This window comes from Heliangelus exortis, chromosome 18 (genome assembly GCF_036169615.1).
Source record: "Heliangelus exortis chromosome 18, bHelExo1.hap1, whole genome shotgun sequence".
NCBI lineage: Eukaryota > Metazoa > Chordata > Aves > Apodiformes > Trochilidae > Heliangelus > Heliangelus exortis.
In genome coordinates this window covers 12,167,968-12,180,182 of record NC_092439.1, presented here as the reverse complement: position 1 = coordinate 12,180,182, position 12,215 = coordinate 12,167,968, and the positions used below count along the sequence as shown (strand labels likewise).

The 12,215-nt window shown below is 41.2% G+C and overlaps 1 protein-coding gene across 2 annotated transcripts in view; it reads left to right on the top strand.

Annotated features, from left to right (window-relative positions):
- PTPN5 (protein tyrosine phosphatase non-receptor type 5) overlaps positions 1–12,215 on the top strand; it is a 66,686-nt gene that overhangs the window by 24,170 nt on the left and 30,301 nt on the right. For both annotated transcript variants that reach the window (XM_071761667.1, XM_071761668.1), the window contains exon 5: positions 11,351–11,532. In XM_071761667.1, the coding sequence (XP_071617768.1) occupies positions 11,351–11,532 (182 nt within the window). The remainder of the gene's footprint in view (positions 1–11,350; positions 11,533–12,215) is intronic.

Here is a 12,215-nt window from a genome sequence, read left to right as displayed (position 1 = left end):
GCCATCCCTAAGACTTGGAGGTTTTAATGATGTCATGTTTTCTTCATTTTATCACAGTTCTCACTTAGAAAAGAAGCCTTAAGATCCTGAGACTTGCTTTATTTTTGAGCATCTTATCTGTTTCCACCTACTCTGGATCTTTGTTAATCTGGAACTGCTCTGCACATTCTCAGGGAAAAGTTCCTAAAGGAAAGAGGAACTGCAAGGACTGAGAATTTAGGAAAGCTGATGGATAGCAGGTGCTGAGTCACACTCAATTGTCCAAAAGCAATAAGGAGCAGTCTCTAAATCCTGCTGCCTGAGAAGAGTTGTCTAAGCAGAGGTGATCGTGGTATGCTCTTACCTGCCTGTTAGATTTCTTAGCTGCAGCAATCTGGCTGAACGCAACCTGTGAATTCCCCATGGCTCTTTCATCACAAAATGTGCCTTCAAATTGAGATCTGGCGATGCTGAAGGGAAAAAAAACCCCAAAAGCTGTATCTAGGCATGTTATGGAAAGACAGAACAGGGAATTTGTCTGGGACAACCTTTCTTAGGAGCATTCAGAGTTTAGGCTCTTGGATTTAGAAAGAAAGAAGATTCTGGCACTCAATGAGAAGAGCTTTTGGGAGGACAAAAGAGGAGATTATTAAACGTCCACACTTTTTTGGGGTACATTTTAGCCACATCTGTGAAGCTTCCTTTAAAAATATCCAGTCAGATGTGGCTTGACTGTGGATGTTTTCCATACTTACTTCCTATCTCAAGGAGCTGGCATTTTAACTTCACAAATCTGCTAGCTTATTACATTCATCCACCTGCTCCTGGAAATGGAAAGCCAGTAGATGAAGTTTCTTCTCATGCTCTTTGCCATCATAGCTTTCTGGTTGCTATCTAAGCTTTACAGAGTCTATTCTGTTCAGGGTTTTGTTGCACTGTATCCCATGTAATTTAGTCTCTGAAATTGCTCCCACCACTAGGACATGTGCTAGCACTGGTTGGACTGTTCTCCTGGTGGGATCTGAATGCCTCTTTGCTGCAGTCTATTTGGCTTCTTGTGTGCTGCACCCCATGCTGTGGTAGCAAGCTGCCTGGATATTAGTATATTGGGGTTCTTTATACCAACCAAAGAGAATGAATGCTTAATGGGTGACTTTAATAACATGAATCTGGCATTGCTTTATTCTTAACTCAGCTGTTTAGCTAAGGGAATGTGATATTTAAATGGAAAAAGCAGTTTCACCTGAAAGTATATGGCCAAATGGAATTCTATTTAGACCTCACAATAGAGGCCATTTGCTGTTGATGGTTGCCATCATGGCACACTTTAAGTGAGAACAAACATACAACCCCCCTCCAACACACACAGGCTTTTTTTCCTAACAGATTTATTCATTAAGCATATGTTCAAAGACTACAGCTATTACCATTTTTAAATAGAAACATTTTTTCATTGCTTTTCATAGATACAATGCCACAGTGTTATGAAAAAAACATTAATGTTCCAGATTTAATTAACTAACATTCTATTAAAACTCCTTTCTGGTCCAGCAGTCGTTTGACAATAGACAGATAAATACTGTATATTGGAGACTGACCTTCAAATGAATGTCCAAAGTTGCTGCTTTGCAAAGTCCTTAGCAGTCTGAATGCTTTTGTCTTCCCTGCATGTATATTAAAAAAGTCTCTTAATTCTAAGCCCAGAAATAGGAGGAGATGGTTAGGCTGCAAGGCTGGGTCTTGGCTTCCTTGCAACATTCAACATTCCTGCTCAAATAGGTAAAAGTTTCATCTGACCAATTTTGCAGGCTTTCAGGAAGAGAGATGGCACTCTTGAAAGACACTAAATGCCTTCCATTTTGTGTGCCTTCTGTGGGAGACCAAGATAAATACAGAAAGCTTTTTTAAGAATAGGTAATTTTTCTTCCTGTCATGTTGGTGCAAGGGCTCTCAAAATGGCCCCTTTTAGCAGTCTCTGTGCTCACTGGTACTGGCAGGTTCTGAAATGGTCTTTGCCAGGACATTGAAGAGCCTGTGCTATTTTCCATTGGGTAAAACACTTGTGCAGCAGCTCTTAAATGAAACTTCTTTTGTTCTGGAGGTTTTTCTGCATGCTGGTGACGTGCTATTCCTATTGGATTCACATCTGGATTCAGTGATGCTATGCCTTTTCAGTTGGCAAGACCATTACAAGATCTGTGGAGGTGACAGGATGGACTACAATGTTATAATCATCCCCTAAAAGTAGGACTTGATATTCCCTTGTTTCATCTTTGTCTTTGGTGTCTCTGGTCAGCATATCTGAAATAGATCACAGTGTTTCAACCTGGACCATGCATAAAACTTAGCCCTTCCTTGCCCGTTCTGCTTAGGCTCTTCCCAGCATAATTAATGCTATGCTCAGGAAAAAGGACCAAGAAAGAGTATTTGCACATTTGTCACTGGGCATTGAGGTGTGTAGAGGAAAAAAAAAATCTAGCAGAATTTTGCCCCTGTAGAGGAAGAGAGAGATGGGGTGGGTTTGAAACCATTGCACTGGTCCTTAGAAGCTAAGAATGAAATTTACAAGATCACTCAATGCAGGCTTAATGTTTCCATGTTGAAGTTAAGTGTGGGAAAAGACTTGGTGTGAGGCAATTGGCACCTCCTGTTTATGCAGATGAAGCACAAGAAGAGTGTAGCTGTGTGGATGAAATCTTGCTTCCCCTTGACACATACACTTGACACATACATTGACATCCACATTTCATAAGGAACATGCTATGGGAAGTGATTGACTACACATATTTCAAAATACATATACAGCAGTGTTTTAATATGGACACAGAACAGCTGGGCAACTAGGAGCCAGGATGTGTTTGGTGACTTTGTGATGACCTAAAACATAAAACTAAAAAAAGCAGGATCTTCTGAAAAGGAAGAAATGCTTTAATCAGGGCCTGAGAAAACAGTCTTTTTGAATAGTCCCACTTGGTGTTGTGTAGATGAGGTGATAAAATAACTTGCTGTCTTTTAATCTTCAGAACAGGACATACTATGAGACTTTTTATACCTGTAGCAACAGGAAGTTTTAAGTGTACCTCCTTGGTGGCTGTACCTCCCACAAATGTAGCATACCTGCTGCCTGCTTCCATGTAACATCAAATCATTCAAGTCCTGTCCAGGATGGTCTCAGTCTAAGGTATGAAAGTATTTCTGCAGTGTTTGCTGCAGCACAGAACAACAATCCACAGGCTACCTGACACCAAGCTGGCCCTGCAGCTAGGAGCAGAAATGCTGTGCTGATGGGGAATCCAAGCTGTTGTCTCCATAGAACTTTGCTTACCACCTTGCAGTCGTGCTGATGAATGACAGCTCATGCCATGGTAACCCAGCAGAGGCTGTGTGACATGAAGTACAGTCACCTTGGATCAAGTGCAGCCTTGGGATCCACTGACCATGAGGGATTTGTTGCTTTAGATTCTTTTGTAGAGTGGAACTCATGACTGCAGGCAAGTGGTGCAAAATCCTCCCAGCATAATTGTGAAGCTCACCATCAGCATGTGCTTTTTTTGTCTCACCTTCTCTGACATAGATCTGTAACAACTTGTGTGTGTCTGCTTATCTATCTAGACGAAACATTGCTCTGTGCATGTTTCCTCACTGGGAAGAGGATGAGAAGGCAAGCTGTTGTATTTTTTTAGTTCACTACTTAAGGCTGTGTATCCATGTTGATGAGCTCACTATAGGAACCCAGACAGACAAGACACAAGTAAACAAAATGGACTGTTACCTTCTATGTGCATTTTTAGTTTTGGTACTGCTGTGTGTTTAGCTAGGGAAAAGGAGTGATTAATTAAGTTATCTAAGCATGCTTCTAATGCAAAGGTACCGAGGTTAGAGAGGTAGCAGAGCTCTGAACCAGAAGCAATATTTAATATTAATAGTCCAGCCTTTGTACTTGATCCAGAATGGAGTAACCCTGGGTAGAAATAACACCCTAATACAGAGATAAAATTGAGCATGGATGTCCTGTTTCTAGATGTCCACTTCCTTATCTATACAAGTGCATATTCTGGAGCTTAAGTTATAGTATCTGAATGATATTGTTACTTTCTGAGGAAGCCAAGCAGTGCAAACATACCCTTTTTAAATGCATGAAAGAAAGTGAAATGCTTATACTTGAGATAGTACCCTTGGGGCATATATCAGGTTTGTGGCTGAAGTTGGCTGTTAAGACTGGTCTTGATATAATTTACTTTGCTCAGGAAAGAGAATGTCTTTGAAATAAATGTTGTATGTGATAGTGGCTTTCCTAAATGTTTTTGCTGAAGGCTCCAGGTCATAAGATTTTAGTCACTTAGTACAGCAGGCTGTCCTCTAATGGATGACATCAAAATGTTTGCATTTGAACCTGTCAGGAAGCAAGTATATTGCCCATGTGCTTCAAGGTGCAAACCCTCTCATTCACCAGAGCAGAAAGCAGTTTTAATAGCTATGTGACACCAGGGTAATAAGTCATTTAAGAGAAATTAGAAACATACAATGGTATTAGCATTAGCTGCAGAAGCTATTCATTTATGAGAATATGCTTTTTTAAGCAATACAAGTATGTTAACACCAATTCAAATGATAGTAGAATGAGAAGTAAATACTTTGAAAAGTGTGTGGAACCTGAGTGGGGGTTGTTTTTTTTTTTCTTTTAATTGTCAGATTCACTCTTGTATTGCAGAGGCTGTTTGACTGGTTTTAAATTATTGCTCCTGTTTTTTTATTATGTATTCAGGCACGTTTAAGTATATCCTGCAGTTAAAGGCTAAAGGTGCACAATTATAATTTGGGTTTGGGAGGGGAGAGTTGCTTATCCTGTTTCAGAATGAGAATTCAACCCTGTACACCTCAGTCTGCATCGTTGTACTGTTGACAGTTTTTCCTGACTGTTTTGTTTGTGCAAGGCTGATTCATGAGCGAAGCTATAGCTCTTTAGCTGTAGAATTGCAGAGCTGCTTTGTGGGTTTCCATTTTCAGTGTTAAAGGGAGTCTGCAGGTTGGGAAAAATTTGGGACGACCAACTCCACAGCAAATCAAATTGCAATCTGTGTACCAAAGCTCAAGGCACCTTCAAAAATATCAACAGATACTTGAGAACTTTCCAAGGTGGTGAGATGCTGGCACAGGTTGCCCAGGGAAGTTGAGGCTGTCCCCTTCCTGGAGGTATCCAAGGCCAGGATGGATGGGGCCTTGGGCAACCTGATCTAGTGGAAGGTGTCCCAGCCCATGGCAGGCAGTCTGGAACTAAATGTTTTTTAAAGTCCCTTCCAACCCAAACCAGTCTATGATTCTATAAAAATTTAATGAGTAATAGGAGATGTTGACTTGTGTTATGCTTGGGTTCTATAGAAGCTGAAATAAAATGGTAGAGCTTTACTCTTCATCTTCCTGAATGATGGAAGTTGGGGCGGGGGGACATTCCCACTGCAGCAACTCATCTGAAGATGCCCTTAGAAACTGGAATCCCTCCAGTTGGTATTGGCACTTCCCTGTGGCAACCAGTCAATTACTACACAGCACCTGTTGGACTGCTGAAAAAAATCCCAGCAGCTTGAAAGCTCTTTAAATCACAGAAAAGAGGGGAAACCTCAAGGCCAGGTCTGAAGCCTGAAATTTGCACACCAAATCAGCAAGCACACACCACCAGTGACTGACTGAGAATCAGATGACTTTTTGCAACTTGTTTGCTAGCCAGCCTCCTCTTGAAGAAAGGGGAAGGCAGTTTGTCTTGCAGCCTGCTACCTCCCTTCTCCATCCGTCTCTAACAGCTTGTAGGTTTGCTTTTATATGTGACCCTGCAGTATAATAATTAAGGTCCTGGGTGAACATGAACATTTTTTTCTGACTTCACCTCTTTTTCTTTCCTCCCACCCATCCCAGATGAAGTGGCAGGTGCACTGAGTGGGAGCAGTGTGAAAATGAATGCAGAGAAAATGTGTGACTCAGCAGTTCAGCAGGGAGCTGAGTGGAAAGGCAACTATTCTCCTCACACACTCTGGCATCAGGTTCCTGTTCCCTCAGAGATGAGAATAGGCCATTTAAGTATGGAGCTGTGCAGCCCACCAGTAGGAAAAAAGGTCTGCATATTCTTCTCAGCAGAACTTATTTCAAGAAGAGAGGAAAGTTTGTTCTCCAAGTTTATTAAAAATATTGCCAGTTAAAGGGGAGAAGCATTGGTGTAGAAATTCATAGACCTCAGTTCTCTTCTTGGCTTGCTCACAGATTTTCTCCAAGACTTTCCTCCTTGCTTGTTTTTTCTCTTGTTGCATCTTTCCATTTAGCAAATCAGAGTTTGGCTTAAACAGCAGCCAGTTCTACCAGCTGAGCTTGAAAAGTGCAGGTCTCAAGTGCTTTTCCTGGCTAGTAAATGGCCTATTTGCCTCTCAGCATTGTTATTTCAAGACCTCCACAGAGAATATTTGCTTTTTGCAGAATGATTTTGCTGGCTGCCACTCATGGACGAGCAAGAGCAAAGGTAAATTGATGTTTGTGGGTTGTCCTCTCTCACACAAAGGTACATTAACTTTTTTTCTCAATCAGTATTAGAGTGGCTGTTGCAGTGCCTTTCTTAGTGGTTTTGTAGTGATGTAAAAAGTTGTAGTATTTTATTATCCTTCTGGTTTCTTTCAGGAGAGAGTGGTAAAGCAGATTTTTCTCTATAAACTAAGCAGCAGCCCATGGACACAATATTGGTGGTCGTACTTCCTAAAAGCTCAATTTTAAAGTTGTAGAGTGCACTGAATTTTCCAGGCTTGTGTTCCAGTTTGGTCTTTCAGATGATCTTTTTCCCTTTTGCATGATGTAGCTAACATGCAAAAACACTCAAACACTCCCTCACTGCACCCCACCCAAAAAAACCCCACCAAACATGGGCTGGTGCTCTCTTCAGTCTTCAGAGATTCTGAAACAGTGCAAAAGCTCTTGAGCAGGAGAATTCTTCTTGATGGAAATATCATCCCAGAAATCTGAGTCAATAGATACCAATATTCTTGGCTACTTTCAGTGTGGTCATTTTAGCAAAAGCATCCAGCTTTCCCAAATAGAATCACTAAATGTTAGGAATTTCAGTTGTTTCCCACACTACTGTGTATCTTGGCCCTACTAATTCTTACTGTCCAGGGTAGATATACTTAGAGCAAACTGAAAGCATTATCCACTGATAAGCTGAATTTCTTTTTTAATCTTAAAATACATTGTTAAATTCGATCTTCCAGCGTCAGTTCCTTGAGTATTAGCACCCTTGCTCAAGAGAGGACACAAGTTCCTTTTAGAATGCCAACTTCATTGGAAATACAGACAGGAAATGTGGTCCTGAGGGGGTGTTTTTTGTTTTTCCTCTGAAGGCTTTAAGGATGAATCAGTTGTGTTACAGAGCTGTTGATACCTCACCCACAGCAGCATTGGATTGGCTCCTGGTTACTGCAAAGCATTGTTGGCTTACTTATCATTAGTAAAGTGCCTTTTAGTGTTTCTGTTAAGTATACTGCTCATGGTTTTCCGAGGTATTGTTTCATTCTTCTGTCTTTTATGGTGGAGGCACAGGGCTTTTAAAACGGGCTTTGTCTGAATTACAGAAGGCAGCTGTTAGCTTTTGGGTGGACACAGACATTTCCCTGTGTAGATTACTCTATAGCAAAGTGTTGTGCCATTTATTTTTGGCAGTCTGTACTGGTGGCTCTGCTTAAGGAAAGCAGACAGGATGAATGGGTCTCCAGCTTGATCCAGAAAGTTCCTTTCCCTGAACAGCAAAGATGAGGTTAAATTTATGGAGCTGTTTTGAAATTTCAAATTGCCTTAATAAGCCAAGTGGCTGCTACAGATATCAGAGGCCTTTTAATTCTTCCACCAATGTTTTTTTTTTTCTAGCAAGCCTAGTCCTGTGTCAAAGCAGAAGTACTCATGAACTTGAACCCCAATCTCCGTGGTGGAGGAATTCAGGAGGCTAAGACATGGATGTGAGATTTCACTGTTAGTCAAATCACTAGCAGAGGAGACACTTTATTTGTTCTTTTGGATGTAATCATCTTTTCTCAGCTGTATAAGACCTTCACACTGACCTTGACAGAAGAAAATTTTAGTGATGTCTCACTCATTTATTATCTAACCTGTGCACTGAAATACAGGATTGCAAGATGAAGTGTGAATGGTAATGGAAGTGTTGTTTAAAGCTGACATAGTTAAATCAATACAGAACCCTTGGTGGGCATCATTATGTTTGGTAAAATCTAATCTCTTGTGATACAGAGTAGCAAGGTTTTGAGTCGCTTTAACTGACCAAGGGCACTTTGTGTTTAATCTAAACATTCATAGGTATGAATTCAGCAGTTCTTCATTTTTTTAGTTCTTGTCCTGTTGTCTTTGTATTGATGAGAATACCTGATGACAACTGTAGCATTTCCACAGAGCTAGAAACCTGGGCTCCTGTGTCCAAAGACCAATCACTACCTTATGCAGTGAAAATAATTGAAAGTAGAAGTACTCTTTGTCCTTCATATAGGGCAGTCATAAGGAGAATGTGACTTCTGCAGCTGTACAGCTGTTGCTAGACAACACTGGAATATCAGGAATTGGGCTTCTGGGCTGTGAAGAGGCACAGATTCCCATGGTTACCAACACAGAGTTGTCCCCTAACTTTGATGTCTTTTGTTCCAGAAGGCATGTGGTTAAGTGGCCTTCACATCTTCATGTTAGAGTCAGGGCTCTATTTCCAACCTAGACAGAAGTGACCTTGTAAAATCTCAGGCTGCTACAAAAAAAACCCCAAAAAACCAAAGAATTTCTGTTTACCTGCTGCATAAGTGAGCTTTTGATCAGTTAAAAAGATGTTTTCTGAAATATGAGAGATTATGATATAAAAAAACAGTTGAAAGCTGAACTTAAAATCTGGATTCTCTGACTTCTTGTCTGATTGTCTTCCCAAAGATGTTTTAGTTCTGCTTTGTGTGTATTTTCTCTTGAGTTCTGGGGAGGAGTATCCAAGAAAGAAAGCCACTAGGTTTTGGGAAACCAGTATATATAGGTTCATTAGCCATTCTTAGGACAGAAGTGCTCTTTTTAGTACAGGTAAAGGAAAAGTAGGTTTTCAAAAATGCATAGTAAAAATTGAATGTTAGAGATGATAGGAACAAGCCATAATAAACTATCAGTAATCCAGGTATTTGTTTGTATCTCAGTCACAGGTGCATGTCTTTTTGCATGGATGACAAAAATAATTTCTGCTATCAAGTTTCTGTGCCAGCTCAGCTTCAAATTCCTTGTCCAACACACAGAGCATAAACATCCCCAAATAATAACATGAAAACCTTGGCAATTGTTAATAAGGCTTTTCCCCTAGGTTCCTATTCCAAATCCAGTGAGACATGAAGCAGTTTGGAAGTTTGAAAATTTCAAAAGTTAAAGTTTTAGCACATTGTAGAAAATGAAAACAAAGTTCAGCCTTCAAAGTAGCCAACTTTGCCTGTGGCTGTTTCATGTGCTGTCCTCCTGGAGCCCAACTCCATGCAGCATGGCACAAGAGGTCAGGAGATACCAGATAGTGTCCAGGGACATGAAGGTCTGACTGCATCTGGGCTCTCTGTGTTTCTTGGGGGAGTTTGTCTGGGTCTGTAGAATACCAGCTGGGGTCTGAAGGACAGAGAAGTAGGGCTCCCATGATCTCTGAAGCTCTATTCCAGCTTTTCTGCCATTTCTGCCTTTTTCTGTCTGCTTTTCTTTAAAGAGTGCTGTTTTCAAGTGGTTGTCTTCTAGCAATAAAGACATACAGATGGAAAGGAGGGAAGTCTTACCACTGAGAAATATAGGCTGGGATTGTTTACACTTCTGATTTTGCCTTTTTAGTTCCACTTTTTCCCTATTTTTAATCAACCTGTATTTAATAGGAGATTTTGATAGTGTTTCTGCAGATTTCTGTACCGAGTCCATCCTGGCAAACAGTTAATTTCAGGATACACCTATGACATGACATACGTGGGTGTGTGTCTATCTAGATGCACATTCTCCATGCTTTCTGTAAAATGCCTACGTAAAGACAATTAAAGTAGCTACTTATAACCAGTTATATTCAGCATACCCTGCTGAGGCCACTACCCAACATAAATTGAGATGTTTTGAAAGTGGGAAACCATTAACCTGAGCTCCTGGGGATGTACTTGGTAGTACCCTGCATGTGCTCCTTCTTCTGTCTCTGGGTCACCCCAGTCATTGCACAGTGATAGCTCTCTTGTAACTGGGCAGCTGTGGGAAAGGGGAATTTAGAAGAGGAAGCTGTCAGCTTTTTCCAGACACCTTGTTCTCATGTGCAGGCATGGATGGCCTAAGGTCTGTTTCAGTGATGCAGAACAAAGACTGGGAATAAACATTTTGTATTTTAGAAACTGAATGGGGTGAGTCTTTACCAACTGCCAGACCCTCAGCTGATAAACAGATCCTATTTTCATTTGCCTAATTACATCTTTACTGTGGGTATTTAAAGACATGTCTGATGATAGTAACATTTTGTAGAAACCTGACCTCAACAAACTGTGGAAAAGCCAACTCTGTGGCCTTTCCCTGGGGCACAGGTGGCTGGCTTAGGCTTAAGGCTACAGTGTTGTAACTAGGGAAGACTTGGGGTTTTCCCCATGTAGAAAGGTGTAAATTAGTAGTACTTTGATCAAATGTGTTCAGCTCTTTTAGCTTGTAAATTAATTTATACCTACACAGTGTTCAAAATAATGTTACTGAGGGACTAGCCACTGCAGTGCATATTTTCACTGAATGGAACAGCATTGCAACATTATTAAGTAGCTCTTGAGTACAAATTCACCCAAGAAGTAGGTTATTAGAATAAAGACTATTTTATTAGTGCCTTAGGGCACTCGGATAAAACCCAGAGCCCTTGAGCACTATTAAGACGCAAAACATGAAACAGCCTTTGCCTCAGAAATTCATAATGAAATCAGACAAAGCAGACCAATAAGGGGAAATGGAGAAATTGAGGCAGGGAAGGACAAAATGGTTTCTCTGCCATGGATGTGTGAAACAGAACAGATGGTTCCTTTTAAAAAGTAAAACCGAAAAGGTGCAGTGATGTAAACGAGAATTTATAAACAACAAAGCCCAGAAGCTGCACCTCCGGAAAGAAAGGGAAAATAATTTATCCACCCACACTCACTTTTTTCTGATGAAGGCAGGTGAACACAGCTGCACTAAGAGTGTAATGCTCACAATCCTGAGCTGCGCTTACTGATGCAGAGCTGAAAGGTAACCATTGTCTCTAGGAAAACAATAGCCCTTGCAGCCTCTGCAGTGGCTGCAGGGTTACATGCTGCTCAGTCCCTGCACATGTCCTTTTCACGTGAAGGTCTTTCTGATCGGGCTGTTATGGAGTCAATGGATGAAGCTGGAGGACACCAGGGAGAGCTGAACAGGGAGGAGCAGTCTCTGAAAACCTCCCAGAAAACGGCACTGCTTGGTTGGACTGCCCGGTGGAATGGATTAATGCCTGGAGAGAGCATGTGTCTGTTTGTCCTCTCACAGATACTGGTAAGAGAGCTTGTCATCACTTTGAAATGCTGAGACCCATCTTTTAAGCTTTGTTGGCTTGGGAGGTTTCCTCTTCATTCAGTGTAGGTGTAGCAATGGACATGGCTGCAGTCCTCTCATTTCTGCAGCCACCTCTCACAGCCTGGCTGTGCAAACAGCCTTTGCCTTTCGATGTCCCAGATCAACATCCCACTCCCTGCCCCTCTGCAAATGCCTCCTTTGCCAAATGTCACTCATCTCCCAACAAATCTATCCTCTGTAGCTGATAACCTATAGGGTAAATCTCCATCTTGATAAACAGTGGATTGAGAGATGTATCCTTTAAAGTTGCAGTATACTCTTCATTGTTGGGGATGGCAGAATACCTCTCTGTGAGGGTGTTAAAGATAACATCATTGCTTTTGTACATTTGTTATCTGTGGTGCATGCAGCCACCTTAAGCAGGTGGAATGAAATCTTTTAACCTGTGCATTTTGTGTTGATCTGTTTATAGGGATACTTATGTGAATGTGGTTATTTGTGAGAACTTTGGATAGTGTGAGATAGGCAGAGTTCATTGAATCACCAGTTTTGATCTAAAAGTAATAACGCTGAAAGTTCAGAATTCAGAGGAATCTGTTGCTGGTTTGCTGTACAGGCTACCCCAGGCAGTCCTTCTGCTGATGTGGATCAGTCAGCTTGCT